The following is a 23,794-nucleotide window of genomic DNA, read 5'->3' on the forward strand; positions in this document are numbered from 1 at the left end:
CAGACAACATAGTGAGACCTTGTCTCTACTTAAAAAAGAGCACCCTAACTTGTTTCCATGTTCCATTCATTTCACATCTCCCTTCTACCTATCCTTCACAGCCACCAGAATGATGCTTATAAAACACACACCTGAACCTGCCTCTAGGATATACATCTTGGGATGTTATGCTCAGGGAACAGGCCTCTTAAAATCACATCTACATTCTGAGACCCGTAGCCCCAGCAAGGCTGACAGATCCAGGATGGCCAATCAGATTCTCACTAATGGCTCTGCAGCTTGCAGAGGTGGGGAGGGCATGCCCATGGCTCACTGCTGCTGAGGAGTGTTCTGGTTCTTGTTCCTCTTAAAATGTGGATGTTTAACTCTTCCTCAATGCTGTGAGTTGCCCCAGAATTTTTTCCATAAACTCCCTGTTGATTTCAAATGAAAACTTTCAGCTAGTTTTCCTGCTCAAAAACCTTCCCTGGTTCTATAAAGAATTGGGAATAAAGCCCCAAATCAGTTCCCAGTGAAAGCCCTCTCCAATTTGGGCCTAGACACACTACCAGCCTTTGCCTTCAACTCTCGGTGACACACCCTACACTTAACATACCCTGGAACCTGCCAGTCACCAAATAGCCTGTCTATTCATGCCTTTGGGTGGGTCCTTCGGCCACCTCCGCCCTTCCTTCCTGCTCTTGGCAGCCCCGCTCAAGCCCTGGAACCCCTCCCTCAGAACCCAACTTTATTATTCCTCTGTCATACCAGAGACATAGATCATCTCATGTCCCTGGAATTAATTATCTATGCAGATGCGCCCTCTCCACTGCCCTGTGACTGTTCAGCAGCAGGGTCCCTTTTTCCTTTCAGTTACCACAAGTATCTATCATAGGACTTTCTTCGACATGAGTTGCTGAATTATTGGTCAAGTCTAGGGGAGGATGGGGAAGGGCGGACACAGAACTCACTCTGGCGAGATCCAGGTCTGCCTGTTTCCGGTGCCTCCAGAAGGTGACCGAGGAGCGGGAGTGTGGCCGGATCACTGGCTCCCCATGGACCAGCAGCTTCACAAAGACGCTCAGGACAATCACACCATTTACCAGCCATAAGAGAAGAGTAGGCATCATCCAGTCAAACCAGCCCCCAGAACCTAAGAAGGAGTGTCTCAGCAGAGCCTGCCAGGAAAGGCCTTGCGGAACAGCCAGGCACCTGACAGACCCCAGCACTATCACAGGAACGAGTCTTCTACCGTATTTTCAGAAGAAAGGGTGAATAATTCTATAATCTAAACGGGGCTAATGACTGTAGCCCTTGTCATTATGGAGCTGAGTGCCACAAAAATCTTTGTTAGCTTGAAAGGGTTAAGGCATTGGTTTTGCAACCTCAGGTAAAAAACACCATATCCTCCTTCAAATAGGTACCACCCCTCCACGCCAGGGTATTTAGAGTAGTGTGGGTCCCTGATTTGTTTTGCTCATTCTGACTGAACTTGGGCTTGCCTTGTTACTTCCAAAACGGAACTTATGCCAGTCCCTATCAGAAGCAAGCAGGTGGGGGCCCACTATAAAACCCCTTTGGGACATGGTAGCCAAGCCAAGAAGTTTGTACACAGGGTCCTTCTCCTGCCATAGTGGTCCAGCCATGCCCAGGTAGTGTAAGGGGCCGCCACTTACCTGACTCAAATGACAGGACACTGCGGCCAGAGCCTGAGTGTGGGTGCTGGTCAGAGTCGTGAGCCCCTCCCCACTGCAGCAGGGAAGTCAGGGGGTTAAAGGAGAGGCACAGGAAGGTGAGGACACACAGAAGAATCCGTGAGCGGTCTACCATGCCCAGCGCCACAGGAGGAGAGTCCGGCTCATCTTTGACCTTCAAAACAAGGCCTCGAGGTTGGAATAAATACTGCATAGGTTTTTACGGCACTTTATAAATACATATATATATTGAGAAATGGTTATGAGGTTTAAATTCAAGTCTATTAACTCAGGACTAAGGCCAGATGGGAATTGAGAGGCCTATAATTCACTAACTGCTGCTCAAACATTGGCACATTCACCTGCTTGCTAACTGAGAAAAGTACATGTGCCAAAGAAAAAAGGTAGAAGAGATTTTCTTTTAAAATAGAGCTCTACCACAAAAGAGAACACACTGTATGATTCTGTTTCTGTATAATTCCAGAACAGGCAAAATGAATCTAAAGTAACAGGAAACTGATGAATCAAGTAATTGTCTGAGGCTGGAGAGGGGTGTGGGAAACTACCTGCAAAGGTGTACAAAAGAGCTTTTTGGGGTGATGGAAATGTTCTATATCTTGATTATAGTGACAGTTACATAGCACTGTACATTATGTTAAAACTCTTGGTACTGTACATTTAAAGTAGGTATATTTTATTGCATTTAAATTATACCTCAATAAAGTTGATCAAAAATCGTATTTAGTGTGAATCTATCTAAAGGATATTTTACCTGTTCTAAAACAGTACCATTGTCTACACCCACCCCACTCTCCATTTTATAGCAGGAGGGCTGGAGCCAGATCTCCCCTGCGCCCCAATGTGTATATAGCATGTCATTTCTTTTCAATATTTTATTTTATTTTATTTTTTTATTTTTTTTTTTTTTTGAGACGGAGTCTCGCTCTGTCGCCCAGGCTGGAGTGCAGTGGCCGGATCTCAGCTCACTGCAAGCTCCGCCTCCCGGGTTTACGCCATTCTCCTGCCTCAGCCTCCTGAGTAGCTGGGACTACAGGCGCCCGCCACCTCGCCCGGCTAGTTTTTTTGTATTTTTAGTAGAGACGGGGTTTCACCATGTTAGCCAGGATGGTCTCGATCTCCTGACCTTGTGATCCGCCCGTCTCGGCCTCCCAAAGTGCTGGTATTACAGGCTTGAGCCACCGCGCCCGGCCTCTTTTCAATATTTTAAAACCATTCTTCTGATGACTCAGAAGCCGAGCTAATTCAATTTATATGTCAAACAGTCTGTTGTTGCCAAACAGAATCACATTTATAAGAATATTTCAAAAACAGAGCATCCTTAGTAAAATTAAGTATGTGATACAATAAACAGCTTAGTCAAAAACAAACACTAGAAGGGAACTTTGTGCTTACAGAGTCAGAAACTGCCAAAGTCAAAATACAGTACAGAACCCAGTGGTCTCTACAGGTTCCCAGGAAGATCATTAGGCTCAGAGCCTCTCTTAAGTAATTCCATTAAACTACCATTGCCAGGGGCTTTCTTGGACGATTAAAGGCCCGTAGATAAAATGTTATCTGTTAGACTGCAAATTGTAATCATTTCTGAAAAGAGGACCCAGAGGCAGCCTCATCCTAAACGAATTGATCAGCCTCCCAAAGTGGTCTTGCCAGGCCCATTAAAGGCAGAGTGAAGCAATGAGGTGCCTTCAGCAGCTCCCAACGCCCCCACAACAGCTACTCCGCATTCCTGTTCTGGATCTGGCACTCATTACTCTCTGACGGGGCCTATCAGCAAGGACCAGTTAAACCTGAGGGACTGTTTCCCCCCAGAGTCAGTTTTCTTTTTCTTTATTCTCCAGGACCTGGTTAATTTCACAGAATTCCTGTTTCTCTCCAGGCTAGGCCCTCTGAACATGCAGCCTGGCCTCATAACTGTGACCTCCCAGCTACTTTCTTAGGGGAAATGGGAAAGATTCCAAGGATCAGAAGATTTCAAAAGTCTGTACCTTTGCATCATCCAACAGAGGGCTTCCTGGCTCAGAGTCAATGGAGTAGGGAGAGAAGCCAGCCTGTGACCCTGAGTCAGAGGCTGGGGGGGACATCAGAAGGACATTCTGATTAAAGTCCTCGATCTTCAGGTCCACCTCAGTGTCCACTAGACTGCCTAGGTCGATGCCCTTTAGAAGCTCTGCAAAGAAAACCCCACCTGGTGAAAATGATCTGCCTTTACAAAGCCCTAGCCGGGCCGGGGGACAACCCTGTTCTCAGCACACTTACTGTTCTTTTGATTTGCCAGCTTCAGCACCATGTTCTCCTGGCGCAGTTTATGATTGACCTGCTGCAAGTATTTGATGTAATCAATGGCCTTCCTCAGAACGCCAGACTTGTGCATCTGGGTAGGAAGATAAGCAAAAACACAGTGAGACCAGTGCAGGCTACAGGGTGAAAAGAGCAGAGCCCTAGCACTTGGGATGACAGCATGGCTCTGTGAGGGGAGAAACCAAGTTCAGATGCTGGCCCTCCCAACGATTAGCTGTGCCACTCGGGAGAAGTTACTCCATACCTCTGAACCTCACTTTCCACCTCATTAACACAGAGATAATGAGAGTCCGTGAATCACAGGCTTGCAGCCTGGCTAAATCAGATAATGAGTGTAAAGAGCTTAGCCCCGAGCCTGGCAAACAGTTGACACTCAATAAATATTAGCTATTGTTCCTACTTCTTACAATAATCCTAGCATAAAAACAAACTTTAAGGAAAACAAATGACAAAACACCACAGCATTGTTGGACAGCTATCTTTTTTTTTTTTTCCAAGACAGAGTTTCACTCTTGTTGCCCAGGCTGGAGTACAATGGCACCATCTCGGCTCACTGCAACCTCCGCCTCCCAGGTTCAAGCAATTCTCCTGCCTCAGCCTCCTGAGTAGCTGGGATTACAGGCGCCTGCCACCACACCTGGCTAATTTTTTGTATTTTTAGTAGAGATGGGGTTTCACCATGTTGACCAGGCTGGTCTTGAACCCCTGCCCTCGTGATCCACCCGTCTCGGCTTCCCAAAGTGCTGCGATTACAGGCGTGAGCCACAGCACCTGGCCTGGACAGTTATCTTAAGGCATAGATTTTTACTTAGGATGTATACTTTTCAGATTTGTAGGCAACAAGGAAAATAATGAAATTTTCTTTCAAAATAGGGTTTAAACATAGATAGGTTTTAAAAATAAAATCTCCTACTTTCCAGAAGACACATTCAGTGAAAACACCAGAAACATTTGGAAAATCAATTTCCTCTATTTGTTGCTGGTCAAAGACTCAACCTCTTTTTTCTTTCTTTTCCCTAAAAGGTAACCCCTAAACACAGCTAAAACGATGCCATCAGCTGACTCCAAGGCACACACAGTCCTGTATCTGGAACTACTGAGTGGCAGGCATCTTTCTCTGCCTCTGACAGTGGAGTCCCCCATCACTGCAGAGCACAGCCGAAGGAGTCAAAGGTCTCAGTGGGTCACTGCCTCATCAACCCTCACCAGTACCCTTCTGGTTTTTAATATTTTATAATCTTGACACAATACCAAGATGCTTTAATAAAAAAGTACCTCTAACTCGGTCTTGTATTCACTTACCTTGAGTCTGGGACTTCTCTAAGCTCCTGAAGCAAAAACAGGTAGAGGGGACATGGTGGAACATAAAACACGATTTTGCTTGGCACCCACCTTGGCGTCTGTCCCCATGACCAGGTCTTTCAATTCGATGATTTTGTCATTGATGGAGGAGCGATATCGTTTCTCAATGATATTGTGGGTTGTCCGCCTTTCTCCTTCTTTGGGGGGCTCAAGCTGCTTGACTCCCCCAGGTACCTGCTTAATGGGCACTTTCTCTTGCCCCATCATTACAGGCATTGTGGTCAGAATGGTCCCACTGCTGCCCACCAGGGTCTAGAATAGGCACAGGTACAGAGCAGAATGAACCCTTTGTTAGTCTGCATAAAGCAACCTCAACACAGACCTGCCTACCCTGGCCAAGTGTTGCCAGACCTGGCAGTACTTCATGAGGTCTAAGACTCTTCCTGAGTTAATCAAATCAGGCCCCAAGACGCCTCAGGAGCCACGGCACCTCGGTTACTACCTACCTTCAGAATCAACACTGATAAACTACACAAGAGGATTAACATGGCTAAATATGTTTTAAGTTTTGATCTAGGTATGCCAGAAACAAGTCATGATTTCTGCTGTGCTGTCAAACTGTTAACCACTTCTAAACTTCTACATGGTGAACCACGAGTTGGTACCGGAGAAAACTTCCTCCTAGTGTATGACACATTTTTTCCTCTCAAATGACAATTAAGCAAATTACTGCATTTCTTTATACAATTTCGCCATCAAAAAGCTTAAGGGCAGAAGTGACACTCTCAATCAGAGCCATTCGATTAAGTAAATAGGCCAACCATGGAGGTCCCCTCTTTTTATTCTTCATCTCTGTTTTCTCCTCTTATTTTTTCTAACTTTATTTTCTTTCCTTTTTTTTTTGAGTTGGAGTTTTGCTCTCGTTGCCCAGGCTGGAGTGCAATGGTGCGATCTCGGCTCACCGCAAACTCCGCCTCCCGGGGTTCAAGCGATTCTGCTGCCTCAGCCTCCGGAGTAGCTGGGATTACAGGAATGCGCCACCACGCCTGGCTAATTTTGTATTTTTAGTAGAGACAGGGTTTCTCCATGTTGGTCAGGCTGGTCTAGAACTCCTGACCTCAGGTGATCTGCCCGCCTCAGTCTCCCAAAGTGCTGGGATTATAGGCATGAGATACCACGCCCAGCTCTTTTTTTTTTTTTTTTTTGAGACAGAGTCTCACTCTGTTGCCCCAAGCTGGAGTGCAGTGATGTGATCACAGCTCACTACAACCTCCACCCCCCGGGTTCAAGTGATTCTCCTGCCTCAGCCTCCTGAGTAGCTGAAATTACAGGCATCTGCTACCACGCCTGGCTCGTTTTCGCATTTTCATTAGAGATGGAGTTTCATCATGTTGACCAGGCTGGTCTCGAACCACTGACCTCAGGTGATCTGCCTGCCTCAGCCTCCCAAAGTGCTGGCATTACAGGCATGAGCCACTGGGTCCGGACCAATTTTAGTTTATTTTCTTGAATGATGGCCTCAATATCTAATCGGCCAATAAATAAATAAAAAGGTGCCCAATTTCATTAGTTGCCAATAAGTACGTCATGCACAATAAATACCACACATCTTAAGTTTATAGCTTGATGAATTTTACATATGTACACAATGTATATAACCATCCAGACCAAGATATAGCCCATTTCTACCAGCTCAGCTCAGAAGGTTCCTGCATGCCCCTCCCCTCCTTGGCACCACTGCTCTGACTTCTAGCACCATAGCTTCATTTTGTCTCTTTTTGAACTTTATATAAATGGAATCATTAGCATGAACTCTTTTGTGATGGGCTCGTTTGGCTTGACACACTATTTCTGAGGGAGAGCCCCATGTTGTTTCATGCATCAGTAGCTTTTTTTTTTTTTGAGAGTCAGTCTCGTTCTGTCATCCAGGCTGGAGTGCAGTGGTGCGATCTCGGTTCTCTGCAACCTCTACCTCTCAGGTTCAAGCAATTCTCCTGCCTCAGCCTCCTGAGTAGCTGGGATTACAGGCACGTGCCACCATACCCGGCTAATTTTTATATTTTTAGTAGAGATGGGGTTTCACCATGTTGGCCAGGCTGGTCTCAAACTCCCAAAGTGCTGAGATTACAGGCGTGAGCCACCGTGCCTGTCAGCCGTTCTTTTTTTTTAATTGCTAGGCATAATTTCGTTGTATGAATATATCACAATGTGCTTATTCTCCTGTGGATGGACATTCGAGTTGCTTCCAGTTCTTGGCTTTTATGAATAAAGCTAGTGCTTCCAAATTTTAATCACCATTTACTCTATCAGATTCTCATGCTATAGGATGCTGAAAGTGGCTAAGAACCTACAACTGACAACCTTCCATGTCCATGTCCAAGGTTGTACAACCTACAACCTTCCATGTCCCTCACCTTGGAGCCCTTCCCTGCCTGGTGGCCCTAGGGTCCTTAGCAGGACCTAAGAGGTGAATGGTCCTGTGTGGAGCTATTAGCCAAGAATAGAGGGTCCTTCTGCTATTCTTTTCTACTTCCTTGTAGACCCCAGTACTCCCACATCTAACACACCTTGTTAATACTTTATCGAGCAAAAAAAAACGACTAAGAGGAGTGACATTTACAATTTGACCGATTCGTGCTATAGACCCTCCCATACCTACTCAGCATACAGAGATTTAACATCTCTGAAGACTAACACCTCCAGGAATAAAGGGGGAAGGTGGGGGAGAAGGCAGCTCTTACTGGTACTTGAAGGGCAGCCGTCTGGATAGGGGTGGTGAGGGCGGTGAGGGCTGGGTTCTGGACCGCAGCCATAACAGGGCTGCCATCTGTCTTCAGCGTGGTCAAAACAAGGGAATCTGTCTTGATGATCTGAGGCTGGACCAGGACCTGGATGAAGAAGGAAGAAAAGGAAAAGGATGATAGCATTATCCTTCTGTTATGAATTCCTTTCTTACTGCATAGACCTTCCAAGAGAGAATGAGAAATGATATAATTTTTTTGAAATTGAGAATAAAAAAACAGGAAATCTCATAGAGGCCATTTCGAAAGCCAGCTATTTTGTGCAGCGTGAATACTGGGTTCAGGTGGAGAAAGAGGGGCTAGCTAAAGAGGGTCCTGGCTTCTTTTTTTTTTTTTTTTTTTTTGCTGAGACAGGGTTGCTCTCTGTTGCCCAGGCTGGAGTGCAATGGCACAATCTCAGCTCACTGCAGCCTCGACCTCCCGGGCTCAAGCGATCCTGCTGCCTCAGCCTCCTGAGTAGCTGGGACTATAGGCGTGTGCCGCTATGCCTGGCTAATTTTTTTTTTTTTTTTTTTGAGACGGAGTCTCGCTCTGTCACCCAGGCTGGAGTGCAGTGGCGCGATCTCAGCTCACTGCAAGCTCCGCCTCCCGGGTTCACGCCATTCTCCTGCCTCAGCCTCCCCAGTAGCTGGGACTACAGGCGCCGCCACCTCCCCCGGCTAGTTTTTTTTGTATTTTTTTAGTAGAGACAGGGTTTCACCTTGTTAGCCAGGATGGTCTCGATCTCCTGACCTCGTGATCCGCCCATCTCGGCCTCCCAAAGTGCTGGGATTACAGGCTTGCGCCACCGCGCCCGGCCTACTTGGCTAATTTTTTGTATTTTTTGAGGAGACAGGGTTTCACCATGTTGCCCAGGCTGGTCCTGAACTCCGGGGCTCAAGAAATCCACCTGCCTCGGCTTCCCAAAGTGTTGAGATGACAGGCATGAGCCACGGTGCCCAGCCAGATCATGGGTTTTAAGGCTGAAAGACTTTCAGGAGGGGGGTGCCAGTGGCCCAGCAGGAGCAGGAAGCAGGAGTAGAGCAGAGATGGGTAGGGTGAATGGCAGAGAGGAGAGGAAAGACTCAGGAAAGCCAGACACATGGCCGAGAAGCAAAATTAATAAACCTGATTTTTTTTTTAAAGATAAATTACTGTGTTAGTAAGAAAATATAGGCCAGGTGCGGTGGCTCATGCCTGTAATCCCAGCACTTTGGGAGACTGAGGCAGGTGGATCACAAAGTCAGGAGCTCGAGACCAGCCTGACCAACACGGTGAAACCCTGTCTCTACTAAAAATACAAAAATTAGCTGGGTGTGGTGGTGCACGCCTGTAATCCCAGCTAGTCAGGAGGCTGAGGCAGGAGAATCGCTTGAACCCAGGAGACAGATGTTGCACAGTGAGCTGAGATCATGCCACTGCACTCCAGCCTGGGCGACAGAGCAAGACTCTGTCTCAAAGGAAAAAAGAAAAAAAGAAAATATAGTCCACGATGATGTATGACATAAAGACATTTTTTTGTGATTATAAAACTAATACATGTCCCCCGGCTGGGCGCAGTGGCTCACGCCTGTAGTCCTAGCACTTTGGGAGGCCGAGATGGGTGCATTGCTTGAGGCCAGGAGTTCAAAACCAGCCTGGTCAACCTGGAGAAACTCTGTCTCTACTAAAAATGCAAAAAATTAGCCAGGCGTGGTGGCGGGCGCTTGTAATCCTAGCTACTTGGGAGGCTGAGGCAGGAGAATCACTTGAACCTGGTAGGTGGGGGTTGCAGGGAGCCAAGATTGTGCCACTGCACTCCAACCTGGGCAACAAGAGCAAAACTTTGTCTCAAAAAAAAAATAACTAAAAAAATAAATAAATAAAAAATAAAACATGCCCCCCCACCCCAAAAGTAATATATGTTCAGCACCCACAGCACAAAATATGGAAAACAGAAAACTATGAAAGCCAGGCGTGGCGGCTCACGTCTGTAATCCCAGCGCTTTGGGAGGCCGAGGCGGGTGGATCACGAGATCAGGAGTTCAAGACCAGCCTGGCCAACATATGAAACCCCGTCTCTACTAAAAATATAAAAATTAGAACTGGGTGTGGTGGCATATGCCTGTAGTCCCAGCTACTCGGGAAGCTGAGGCAGGAGAACTGCTTGAACCTGGGAGGTGGAGGTTGCAGCAAGCTGAGATCATGCCACTCCACTCCAGCTTGGGCAACAGAATGAGACTCCGTCTCAAAAAAAAAAACAACAAAAACAAAACAAACAATAAAAACAGAAAACTATGAAAAAGAAAATTATCTGGGAGATACCAATTTGGCACATTTCTTTCCAGTTTTATGCCCATTACATGCGTACATAAAGTGACTGCACCAGCCTTTCCTGAGTGCCAGGGACTATCTACAGATATGGGCTCAGCCAGGTCTCTATACACTGCTCACAGGTACATCCTGGTGCCCTACAAGCTGCTTTGTGTACACTCTGGTTGGTCCTTCTTAGTATGTAGACCACATCTTCAACCAAGGACCAGTTAACAGCCCCATCCAGTGCCTCCTTGAATCCTTTCCAGCCACTTACCGGGACCTGCTGCACCTGTGGTGCGGCAACTGTCTGCACCGTGGCCGGGGCAAGGGTCTGCAGCGTGCCATTGGCTGTTTGTGTCAGCACCCGCTGGGCCTGTACTGTCTGCACCTGCTGCTGAATGGTGACCGGCTGTACCTGGGAGGATGTCACCAGGCTTTGGACTTGAGGCTGAAGGACTTGGGAGAAGAGGAGAAAAAAGGCACAGAGATGAGGAATGCATTCTGTCAAGTATCTCATAATGATTCCAACTCCCCACCTGCTGCTGAAGATGATGTGCGCAGCCATTTACAAGCTGGTTTAGACAACCAGAACATCCCATAAGGGCTGCATCAATTTCTGAGGGAACGAGTACAAATTGTTTTATTACTCTGGGTGCCAGGGTGGAGGAAAGGGAAGCTAATCAGCAAACGACTGCACCCAGCAAGGGAGTTAACAGATGTTGAGAATCAACAACTCCCTGGGGCTTCATTTCCTTCCATCCTTTCTGGACGGGAAGTGTACTTTGGGAGGACTGTCTCAGCTTTTTGCCTTTACATTCCTCCACCCGTCCCAATTCTTGAACTCCACTGAAGAACTGTAAGATTCTTTGAAATTCAGAGCAATACTAATCTCACCCAAGGCTCCCCAGAGCCAGAGGGAAATATGATGAAAAGGCACTGGGATGCAGCACATCACAGAAAGAACAAGCCCCTTTCAGTCATCCATTCCCTCAACACATATTGAGGGCCCAGCATGAGGCTTGCTACAACTTGAAGCTGCTGCACCTACATTAAAAGTCATATTCATCGCCATAGTGGATGCTCAGATGTTTGTTGAATGAATAGTTCTCAACTGAGGCGGCTGAGATCTGGCTGCCACCTAGCCAATTTCAAGCCTTATTCAAGTCTCCACCACTAGTTATCAGGAAGGCCCTGTGTCTACTATGCTTGCTGGATTTTTTTTTTTTTTTTTTTTGAGACAGAGTTTCGCTGTCGCCCAGACTGGAGTGCAGTGGCACAATCTTGGCTCACTGCAAGCTCCACCTCCCGGGTTCACGCCATTCTTCTGCCTAAGCCTCCCAAGTAGCTGGGACTACAGGTGCCCGCCACCATGCTTGGCTAATTTTTTCTATTTTTTAGTAAAGAAGGGGTTTCACCAAGTTATCCAGGATGGTCTTGATCTCCTGACCTCGTGATCCGCCTGCCTTGGCCTCCCAAAGTGCTGGGATTACAGGTGTGAGCCACCACGCCCGGCCGCTTGCTGGATTTTTTAACCAAGTATTTTTGAAATAGGCACAATAGATATTAAGGTATTTGAAGCTGCAGAATGTGACATGCTCCTGTACCAGTTCTTATTGACAGTTACCAGAAACTCATTCAGACAGGACCATATTGATATACCCGCCATTCCTGAAGAGGACAGAAATATTTACAGTGTCTGCAAACTGACACATAAACTTTGGAACCAACCAATCACTACCATTCTGACTTCTGAATCACCTTGAAAGCTAGTGGCTGCATTCTGGTATATCAAAGGCTGCTGGATGATCCTTGTCTGCGGAGCGGTGCTGAATGTTGGGGTGATCATTACCGTCTGTTGTTGCAGCTGAGCTTGAGGTTGAGGCTGGGGCTGGGGGCGGGGCTGAAGAATAGGAGTTGCCCTGGGTGTGTTGGGAACTGAGGTGGGAGAAACCTTGACCTGCAGGGTTGGAGCCTGTGGGGAGGCCGTCGAGGGAGAGAAGGAAGGTAATGGGACCTGGGTGAATGACCGTTGCATTGAAGGGTCCACAGCTCCACTGCTGCTGCTGCCCCTGCCATTGCTGCTACTGCTACTGCCACTGCTGCCGCTGCTGCCGCTGCTGCCGCTGCTGCCACCACCACTGCCAGGAAAGGAGCTACACAGCTGCTCTGAAAACAAGTCAGGGAACTCTCCCACTTGATTACTGACAAATTGCAGCATCTCTGTGAACAAAAGAAAAGGAGTAATTTTATTGCTATCCAAAAAGTTACCTTTCAAACTTGCTTACGAAACTAAGGCATGAAAACCCAATGGCCTTCCTAAGACCGTGGCAGGAATGGGTCAGGAAACCCTTACCTCTTTCTTGTGGGGATCATCTGGGACAAGATGGCTGACCAAGGTCCCAGGACAACAGGACAGGACTTTATCTGTTTGATGTTCTTTTCCCTCCTCACTCTCACCTCCAGGCCCTTTCTCTCATTTTCTTCTTTTTTTTTTTTTTTGAGATGGAATCTTTCTCTGTTGCCCAGGCTGGAGTGCAACAGAGATCTGGTGCGATCTTGGCTCACTGCAACCTCTGCCTCCCGGGTTCAAGTGATTCTCCTGCCTCAGCCTCCCTGGGACTACAGGCGCACGCTACCATGCCTGGCTACTTTTTGTATTTTTAGTAGAGACAGGGTTTCACCATATTGATCAGGTGGATCTCAAACTCCTGACCTTAGGTGATCCAACCACCTCAGCCTCCCAAAGTGCTGGGATTACAGGTGTGAGCCACCACACCAGCCTCTCTCATTTTCCTGATTGTTTTGATCAATCATAAAAGGAACTACCTTTGTACTAGGTGGGTGCTATTTTGTCGAAGTACCAAGGGTCCTTTTTTACAGCTGGAGACGCTAAGGCAGCGAGTAGGGAGTCACTGTCCTAAGGCTGTGAGTATAGCGGCCTTGGCTTGTGAGGCTACCTCCAGTCCTAGCACTGCAGACCCTAACTTGCTCTAACCCCTTTCCTCCTCACCACAGGGAGGCTCTGGGCCTCCTCTCCAAGCTGAGTAAAGCCCTGGGCACTGTTAGTATTCTTGGAAACACTCAGGGACAACCAAGTTGATGGCCCCTAAGTCATGGAGCTTCAGGGATGCAAAGAATGGAAAGATCATATATGAAATCCAGGAGAGGAAAGTGACTTGGCCAAGGTCCCACAGCTTGTTAGGGTACAGCCAGGATTAGAACCAGTTCTCTGCCTCCCAGCTTTGTGTTCTTCTACCACAACGCAGTGCAGGTGTGTTGCCAGGTCAGAACACAGCAAGCCGGCCCCGCCCTGGACTCTGTGCTTCCCAGGGCCCACGCTGGCCCTTGTCTGGTTGTGCCCCTTTTCTCTGGGCAAGGAGTCTTGGGTCCAAAGGGATGTGTCCACCTGGAGACCACACTCCCCTTTCTAGATCATGTTCCGAGTAGCTGGGACCCTTAAATTCCCAGCCCGAAGGGTCTCAAGCCTGCTTCCAGGGCCTCTTCTCTGGCCAATCTTCCCACAGCCTTTCCAAAACCCAACTTAACCCACAACTACCCCCTCATCTCTCATGACTCCCTTCTTTTCATATGACTGCTCCCTATAGGAGTCAGGGGCCTCAGCTTTGTCCCAGATAGTTTCAGATCTATAATTTTCTACATTGTCCACATTCTTTTCTCTTTCTAATACACTCCCAAGAAGCTACTGCTTGTTCTTGAACTACGGCCCCTCCTTTCCAAACCCTCAAGGACATATGATGCTCTGATTTAGACACCAAAACAACAAAAACCACCACACCACCACTATAAAAAAAAAAAAAAAAAAAAAAAAGGCACCATCTCCATTCCCCCAAACCACTACCAGGATGTTCTTCTCAGGTCTGCGATGCTGTGTGTGTGAGTGTGTGTTTTTTTTTTGGTGGGGGGGGAGGGGGGGCGGGCGCTGGAGCCTGGGATATGTTTGTATATCTGACAGAAAGCTGCTGAGGCCGGGTATGGTGGCTCATGCCTGTAATCCCAGTGCATTGTGAGGCCAAGGTAGGAGGGTGACTTGAGGTTAGGAGTTTGAGACCAGCCTGGGCAACACAGTGAGACTCTGTCTGTCTGTCTGTCTCTCTCTCTCTTTTTTTGAGACAGGGTCTTGCTCTGTCACCCAGGTTGGAGTGCACTGTCACAATTTCAGCTCACTGCAGCCTCCGCCTCCCAGGCTCAAGCAATCCTCCCACCTCAGCCTCCCAAAGAGCTGGGACCACAGGCGTGCACCACCATGCCCAGCTAATTTTTGAATTTTCTGTAGAGACAGGGTTTCACCATGTTGCCCAGGCTGGTCTCAGACTCCTGAAAAGCAACCTGCCCGTTTTGGCTTCCCAAAGTGCTGGGACTACAGGTGTGAGCCAGGGCACCTAGCCAGATCCCTTCCCTGAACACAAAACAAACAAAGAAAAAAAAAACACAAAGATTTTTTGAGGCCGGGCGCGGTGGCTCAAGCCTGTAATCCCAGCACTTTGGGAGGCCGAGACGGGCGGATCACGAGGTCAGGAGATCGAGACCATCCTGGCTAACATGGTGAAACCCCGTCTCTACTAAAAAATACAAAAAACTAGCCGGGCGAGGTGGCGGGCGCCTGTAGTCCCAGCTACTCGGGAGGCTGAGGCAGGAGAATGGCGTAAACCCGGGAGGCGGAGCTTGCAGTGAGCTAAGAGCCGGCCACTGCACTCCAGCCTGGGCGGCAGAGCGAGACTCCGTCTCAAAAAAAAAAAAAAAAAAAAAAAAAAAAAAAAAAAAAAAAAGATTTTTTGGGCCGGGTGCAGTGGCTCACGCCTATTATCCCAGCCCTTTGGGAGGCCAAGGTGGGCGGATCACGAGGTCAGGAGATCGAGACCGTCCTGGCTAACACAGTGAAACCCCATCTCTACTAAAAATACAAGAAATTAGCCAGGCATGGTGGCGGAAACCTGTAGTCCCAGCTACTCGGGAGGTTGAGGCAGGAGAATGGCGTGAACCTGGGAGGTGGAGCTTGCAGTGAGCAGAGATCACGCCACTGCACTCCAGCATGGGCTACAGAGTGAGACTCCGTCTCAAAAAAAAAAAAAAATTGAAGCTTACAAAAGGATAGGAAAAATAAATCATAAATAAATGTAAATAGGCCGGGGGTGGTGGCTTATGCTTGTAATCCCAGCACTTTGGGAGGCCAAGGTAGATGGATCACCTGAGGTCAGGTGTGTGAGACCAGCCTGACAAACATGGTGAAACCCTGTCTCTACTACAAAACTTAGCCAGGCATGGTGCTGGGTACCTGTAATCCCAGCTACTTGGGAGGTTGAGGCAGGAGAATTGCTTGAACCCGGGAGGCAGAGGTTGCAGTGAGCCAAGATTGAGCTACTGCACTCCAGCCTGGGTGAAACGGTGAGATTCTGTCTCAAAAAATAAATACATAAATAAATAAATGTAAATAAATAAATAAAGCTGCTGGGGCTTTCCAGTGTGGCCTCCATATGGGATCACTGGAGCTCAGCATTTCAATCTGGGCACCTTAAGTATCCAGTCAGCTAAGCCTGCTGTGGGCAAAACAGCATCTCACCAGACTCCATTCCTCCATAGTGGTATTATTCACCAACACCATGACACAAAGCTCTGTCCTCACTCAGCCTCGTGTGAGGGAGAAATGGGCAGATTGCTATAGACATTGCAACTTGTACCAACCAATTTCAATTCCTTGACATGATGAAACTAAGAAATGTCCTCAAATTCAGTACATTTAAACAAAACATAATTTAGTGCTGACACACTCCAAGTACAAGATTATAAAATGCTTTAAGAAAATGATCGAGAGAAATCTAAGAATTTGTTGAACCTTTTAGAATTTCCCCCAAATCCCAACTGTCTAAGAAATCAACACAGAGGGCTGCAACAAAGAGCCAGAAAAACATCACTCACTGGCCGACAGTTTCCATCCGTGGATAGCTAAGGAGGGCAGAAGGCCAGGATGGTCTCATAGATGCACACAGGCTTTGGTGGTAGTCAGGCCTAGGTGTGAGTCTCTGGAGGCCCACCTAATCAGTGGTGTGAGTGTGGGCAAGTTACTTCTCTCTACACCTTGGTTTCCTCACTACAAAAGGCTGCTTTAAAAATACACACTTGGCCTCTTTACTCTGAGGATTAATAAGATAATTTATCCAAAGTGCTTGGTGAAGGGCAGACCCTTATGCAGGTCCCTATTAGTGGTACTTCCAGAGCACCCACTACACACGCACGTGGGCGCACTGATCTCATTTTGTCAAGTACTCTTGAAACCCTTTTGCGGGGAAGATATGGGCTGCTGTGGTGAAGTAACCTACAAAGGTCACAAAGCTTAGTTCACGAAGCGTGAGAGTGTGTAGGCAGATGGAATGAGACTGCTTAAATTAAAAAAAAAAAAAAATCCCTTTCAACCCACACACAAAAAGCTCCAATGGAGCCATCTCCAGTCAGCCAGTCAGCCAGGCAGCTGGGTACAGGGCTGAGCGGCACAGAGGGGCTGTTAATATGAGCATCTGCAGAAAGGAGTGATAGGAAGCTCCAGCAGGGCATGCAGAGCCTCTCCAGGACCCCATCTAGTCTGCAGTGCCAGAAAAGAGGAGGCCTGGAGAACCAGGGTGCAGTTGTGCTTTGTAACTCTGAGCTACACCCCATGGGAACATCCTAATGGCTCCTCACTGTTCCCTGCTCTGATCATTCACATTCTTCGATTACACAGGCTCTCATTTCCACAGAGAGCCATGAAACTCAGAAAAGGGAGGCCTGGGAGAAGGCACAAGCTTTATGGAGCTTTGAAAATGAAGCTCCAGTTCCTGCGGCAGCCCACAGAGCCCAGGGCCAGAGACAGGCCTCCCAGGAGCTAGGCTGGCACGCTCAAGCTCACCTCACTCCCCTGCTCCTGTTTTTAGCTGCTTGGTAAACTCATAGCTAAGTTGCTTAACAAAGTAGGTGAGGCCCCCGGAAACTGTATCTGGGTTCTGGTCTCTAAAAGCAAGTAACCAAAATTAGAGGTTCCTGTTATCATTCGTGCATTGCAAGCAGTCCCATGACTCACAAAGAGACCCCGAGTTCACATGTACTTTATGGAGCTTGTGGCTTGAGGGGCTGTTAGGGGCTGGGAAACCTAGTTTACAAAGGTCATTTATTCTTATATTTTGTATTTATTATGCACCTTGTGTTAGATAATTTTTTTTTTTTTTTTTTTTTTTTTTTTTTGAGACGGAGTCTTGCTCTGTCACCCAGGCTGGAGTGCAGTGGCCGGATCTCAGCTCACTGCAAGCTCCTGCTCTCGGGTTCACGCCATTCTCCTGCCTCAGCCTCCCGAGTAGCTGGGACTACAGGCACCCGCCACTTCGCCCGGCTAGTTTTTTGTATTTTTTAGTAGAGACGGGGTTTCACCGTATTAGCCAGGATGGTCTCGATCTCCTGACCTCATGATCCGCCCGTCTCGGCCTCCCAAAGTGCTGGGATTACAGGCTTGAGCCACCGCGCCCGGCCCGATAATTTTTTTTAAATATATATTTTTTTGAGACAAAGTCTCGCTCTGTCACCCAGGCATGCAGTGGTGCAATCTCAGCTCACTGCAACCTCCGCCTCCTGGGTTCCAGTGATTCTCCTGCCTCAGCCTCCCAAGTAGCTGGGACTATAGGCACATACCACCACACCCTGCTAATTATTGTATTTTTAGTAGAGACAGGGTTTCACCATGTTGGCGAGGCTGGTCTCGAACTCCTGACCTCAGGTGAGCTGCCCACCTCGGCCTCTCAAAGTGCTAGGATTACAGGCGTCAGCCACTGCACCTGGCCCTGTTTTTAATAATTTGTTAAAATCATAGAAGTAATATATTCACTAAAGAAAAATTTAGAAAGCATATAAATGAAAAGAACAAAAATAAAAATCATCCAGCAGTTCCACTACTCTTGAGTCATCCATTGTCAATTTTTTTTTTTTTTTAAATGGAGTCTTGCTCAGTCGCCCAGGCTGGAGTGCAGTGGCGTGATCTGGGCTCACCATAACCTGCACCAACCAGGTTCAAGCAATTCTCCTGCCTCAGCCTCCCAAGTAGCTGGGATTACAGGCACTTGCCACCATGCCCAGCTAATTTTTGTATTTTTAGTAGAGAGGGGGTTTCACCACGTTGGATAGGCTTGTCTCGATCTACTGACCTTGTGATCCGCCTGCTTCGGCCTCCCAAAGTGCTGGGATTACAGGTGTGAGCCACTGCACCTGGCCCACTGTCAGTGTTTTTTTTTTTTTTTGAGACAGAGTCTCACTCTGTCACCCAGGCTGGAGTGCAGTGGCACAATCTTGGCTCACTGCAAGCTCCGCCTCCCGGGTTCACGCCTTTCTCCCTCAACCTCCCGAGTAGATGGGACTACAGGTGCCCGCCACTACGCCCAGCTAATTTTTTGTATTTTTAGTAAAGACGGGGTTTCACCGCATTAACCAGGATGGTCTCAATCTCCTGACCTCGTGATCCTCCCGCCCCGGCCTCCCAAAGTGCTGAGATTACAAGCGTGAGCCACCATGCCCGGCTGTCAATGTTTTAACGTGTGCCCTTCCAGACTTCTTCCTCTACAAGGCTTGCTTGCACACTTAAGCATGCACATGTATGCAAACGGTTTTACAAAAATGAGATCACACTGAACATGCTACTTTGCACCCTGTTCCCTTTTCTTAATAAAATATGAAGAACATTCAGTGTCAACCATTACAGACATAACATCATCCTTTTCAGAGTCCCACAGTATCATGTTGTGTGCCATTGTACTGTACCAGTGTATTACAATTTGTTTAACTTACTCAATGATGAAAATTTGTTTAACTTACTCAATGATGAAAAATTGCTTTCAATTTTTCAGCATTATCTTTTTTTTTTATTTTTTGGAGACAGGGTCTTGCTCTCTTGCCCAGGCTGGAAGGCAGTGGTGTGACTGTGGCTCACTGCAGCCTCTACCTCCTGTGCTTAAGCAATCCTCCTACCTCAGACTCCTGAGTAGCTGGGACTACAAGCATGCATCACCAAACCTGGCTAACTTTAAAGAAATCTTTTTTTTTTTGTGGAGGCAGAGTCTCCCTATGCTGTCTAAGCTGGTCTCAAACTCCTGGGCTCAAGCGATCCTCTTGACTTGGCCTCCCAGAGTGTTGGGATTACAGGTGTGTGCCACCACACCCACCCAGTTATTTGGCATTATTAACAACTCCTTTTTTCCCCTAGTTCTCTGTTTTTTGGGGATAAATTCCTAGAAGTTAGATGGCTGGGTCAAAGGACCAGTATACATGCTTTGGAAAGGTTTCAAAAATCTGTTCCTGCTAGTGTTTCCTCACAGCCATTTCTGTCAATCTCATAGTGGAAAAAACCGACATGGAATTGTTTTGTCTTGCATGACTGAGTACTAACTGAGGCTGAAAGTCTTTTTTTTTTTTTTAAGTCCCAATTTTATTGAGCATTTGTATTTCTTCCTTTGTAAACTGCCTGCTCTAGATCTTTGTTCATTTTTTCCATCAGGCTATTTTTTTTTTTTTTTTTTTTTTTACTGATTTAAAAAACTTCCAGATATTTTGGATATTTGTTCTTTCTTAAATGTCTGCAAGTATTTCCCCCACTTTGTTATTTCTCTTTTAATATGTTCAGGAAGAAAGAATGACATAGCAATTAAGAATCACCATGTCCTAGCCTTGGAACCTGCGGCAAGTTTTACCTCTTCGAGCTGCAGTTTTTCTCAACTGTACATTGTGGCTAACAATTACAGCTAACTCACGGATTGATGAGATAACTCATGTGGAATCTATGGCACCATGCCTGGCACTTAGTATTAGCTAGTACATATTATTCACAGTGGGGTTTTTTTTTTTTGACACTTTTGCTTTAACTCTTACTTTGAAAATGGGCATTTGTTCAAATGCATCAGATATATCCAGCAACAATCTGAGCATAACATAAATTTTGCATTTGCTTATGTATGAGAGAAACACTAGGAGATGTGGAAAACCATATTCAGCTGAAACGAGCCATGCAGGAATGCACAAAATGTACACACACATACACAGGCACCTTAAACGTCTACCAGCTTCATCAGGTCACTGCATGTGTTATGAATCACATCCATCACATTGATGTCAGAACTTTCCACTGGACTTCAGACAGCCCTCCTTCCACCACTTCCTGATAACTCCCAAGCTGTAACCTAATGACACTTACCTCCCTCAAGCAAACCTCAGGTGTTTTTCAAGCCAAAGTGCCTTTTCATTGTGATATTTATATATTTCTTAGTTTTTCTGGTCTATAAGACTGTATGACTGTTTTATTAGGTCCCCATCTTTTTAAAAAAATAAATCTTTCCTTTTTTTTGGTCACCTATGAGAATTTTTATTGTTGTGATCTATAACCCCCCATTTCCCAGTAAGTTCTGGGTTTTTGTTTTAGAGACAGAGTCTTACTCTGTCACCCAGGCTGGAGTGTACTGATGCGATCATAGCTCACTGTGGCCTCTACCTCCTGGGCTTAAGATATCCTCCAATGTAGCCTCTTGGGTAGCTGGGAGTACAAGCACATACCACCATGTCCAGATAATTTTTATTTTTTATTTGTAAGAGAGACTGGGTCTGCTTTGTTGCCCAGGCTCGTCACAAACTCCCCGCCTCATGAGATCCTCCCACCTTAGCCTCCTGATTACAAGCATGAGCCAACATGCCCACTCCCTGTGTTTTTTATTGCATGATTTCACATAGCATGATTTTTAGAAATGCACATGATGAACTATAGCAGAACTGACTATACACCAATTTTACATTGTAGAGTGAAATTACATGGCTTCTGTGTAACACTTAAGAAAAACCCTCACCTTCAAAATTACAGGAATATTTACCTAAACTTTCTTCATTTGTACTTTTTGTTCATTTTATCTTTCATATTAGAGCTGCCCAATAAGCACAAGAACATAGAAATAATCACGGTGTGATGTGTGTAGGCCGCTGAAAATGACATGGACCACACCAGTGAGGGAGGTAAATGCAAAATCTAATTCCCAAGAATATCCTGATTGAACGTATATAACTCTTTCATCATAATGATCCTATCTCCCCATCCACAATCTTTTTTTCTAATAATTATTTAAAAAACCAAATGTAGACTAGTATCAAACCTGAAGGTAAATGTGAGACAACCATTTCTCCACCATTCTGCTATTTGTGATCACCACTGCTTTCTCCAGGACCTAAAACATCAGTTACCCGCACTCTAGTCACCCAGAGGAGCAGTTGAGGAACTGGGCTCTTTCAACCACATCCTTCAATTGAGAAGCCCTAAAATGCAAGCAATAATATAGGCAAAAAAGGGAAAGTTTTTTTGTTGTTGTTGTTGAGACAGTCTGTCGCCCAGGCTGGAGTGCACTGGCGCGTTCTCGGCTCACTGCAAGCTCCACCTCCCAGGTTCATGCCATTCTTCTGCCTCATACTCCTGTGTAGCTACAGGTGCCCACCACCACACCCAGCTAATTTTTTTTTTTTTTTTTTGCATTTTTAGTAGAGATGGGGTTTCACTGTGTTAGCCAGGATGGTCTCGATCTCCTGACCTCGTGATCCGCCCGTCTCAGCCTCCCAAAATGCTGGGATTATAAGCTTGAGCCACCACGCCCGGCCACAAAGGGAAGGTTTTAACAGGCAAACTGCTGTCTAAAAATCACTCCACTCAAACACCAGGGGGCACATCAGAGCACAGAGACGGTATCATGTATTTCAAGGGGGTTCTGGGTCACCTTCCTGGGAAGAGTCTGGAGGAGGTGTTGAATGACACAGGATGGCAAGCTGGTGACTCAAGCATCCTATATTTTAAGCAACGGATGAGTGAACTCTTTTACTGGCAAAGAAACCACAAAGAAAAATTGGGTGGAGAGGTGCGGATTCTCAAATGCTTGTGTTTCGTAACATACACAAAGGTGTCATATATTCCTTCGCATATACCAAATATTACATAATAAAATAAAACAATTCAGAATGAGAAGAAAAAGGAATCACAAAGGAAACCCAAAGGAATTCTCAAATGGTCTTCCCTGTCTAGTGCTCTCTCTCACCGCCTCTCATGGCAGCCCCGGAGGGACTCAGCTCTGCAGGAAAAAGCAGTGGAAGTCCAGGCTTTTCTGGCCTATTGTAGCAGGGGACCTGAGCCAGCTCTTACAGTCTGAACAGGAGAGGGATCTGCAGCTCCACTTTCCATTGCTCTTTCTTTTTCCTCCTGCCTTAAGTTCACTCAGGTCTCCTTCCTTAGCATCATGGACTTACCTCTTCACTCCACTTCCACACTCTGCTTTAATTTCAACCATAGCCTCCTACCCAGTGACGAACATCTTCTTTGAATATCTTGTTCATCCAACAGTCTTTTAAATCAAAGAAAATTCTGTTTTTTTGAGACAGAGTCTTGCTCTATCGCCCAGGTTGGAGTGCAGTGGTGTGATCTCGGCTCACTGCAACCTCTGTCTCCCAGGTTCAAGCAACTCTCCTGTCTCAGCCTCCCAAGTAGCTGGGATTACAGGTGCCTGCCACCATGCCCAGCTAATTTTTGTATTTTTAGTAGAAATGGGGTTTCGCCGTGTTGGCCAGGCTGGTCTTGAACTCCTGACCTTAGGTGATCCACCCGCCTCGGCCTCCCAAAGTGCTGGGATTACAGGCGTGAGCCACTGTGCCCAGCCCTTAAATCAAATCAAATTCTTAAACACAAGTTTCCAAGCTTCCTATGAATTGCTCCCTCTGTTCCAAGGATTTTCACTTCCCACCCACTTTAGTTCATCATCCACCCTGGACAAGTACTCACTCCCTTTTCTGCACATGCCTTTGAGGGGTGGGGTACGGCAATTTTTCTTTGAATGTAAGTGCCATGCCTCCTCTTTTCTACTTGTGACTAACTACCCTCTTCCTTTCTCCAAAGTCTGAATTTCACAATTCTACTTCAAAACTAAAAATTGCTTTCACCAAGGACTCTTTTACACCTCAGATGATCTAGCTATCTTTTAGTTCTTGAACTCAATTGTGATTTATTTTGTTAAAGAAAATTATTGGCCAGGTGTGGTGGCACATGCCTGTAACCCCAGCACTTTGAGAGGCTGAGGTGGCCAGATCTCTCAAGTTCAGGAGTTTGAGACCAGCCTGGGCAACATAGCGAGAACCCATCCCTACAAAAAATACAAACTTTAGCGGGGCATGGTGGCACGCACCTGTAGGCCCAGCTACTCGGGAGGCTGAGGTGGGAGGATTGCTTAAGCCTGGGAGGTGGAGACTGCAGTCAGCAGAGTTTGTGTCAGTGTACTCCAGCCTGGCTGACACAGCAAGACCGTATCTCAAGAAAACAAGAAAGAAAAAGTAACTAAAACTTGGAAATAAGACCAAAAAAAAGTTCTATGCCTCTTTAAAGTTATA

The 23,794-nt window shown here is 46.6% G+C and overlaps 2 protein-coding genes across 2 annotated transcripts in view; one reads left to right on the forward strand and one right to left on the reverse strand.

The window, feature by feature from the left end:
* Nucleotides 1-23,794, forward strand: part of SNU13 (small nuclear ribonucleoprotein 13) — a 335,885-nt gene that overhangs the window by 127,159 nt on the left and 184,932 nt on the right. The gene's annotated exons all lie outside the window — the stretch shown is intronic.
* Nucleotides 1-23,794, reverse strand: part of SREBF2 (sterol regulatory element binding transcription factor 2) — an 80,606-nt gene that overhangs the window by 29,424 nt on the left and 27,388 nt on the right. The window contains exons 2-9 of the mRNA XM_050805822.1: nt 12,128-12,589; nt 10,644-10,825; nt 8,036-8,182; nt 5,385-5,606; nt 3,951-4,065; nt 3,680-3,861; nt 1,656-1,848; nt 951-1,132 (exon numbers count right to left, since the gene is read on the reverse strand). Of these exons, the coding sequence (XP_050661779.1) occupies nt 951-1,132; nt 1,656-1,848; nt 3,680-3,861; nt 3,951-4,065; nt 5,385-5,606; nt 8,036-8,182; nt 10,644-10,825; nt 12,128-12,589 (1,685 nt within the window). The remainder of the gene's footprint in view (nt 1-950; nt 1,133-1,655; nt 1,849-3,679; nt 3,862-3,950; nt 4,066-5,384; nt 5,607-8,035; nt 8,183-10,643; nt 10,826-12,127; nt 12,590-23,794) is intronic.

The sequence above is a fragment of the Macaca thibetana genome, chromosome 10 (assembly GCF_024542745.1).
Source record: "Macaca thibetana thibetana isolate TM-01 chromosome 10, ASM2454274v1, whole genome shotgun sequence".
NCBI lineage: Eukaryota > Metazoa > Chordata > Mammalia > Primates > Cercopithecidae > Macaca > Macaca thibetana.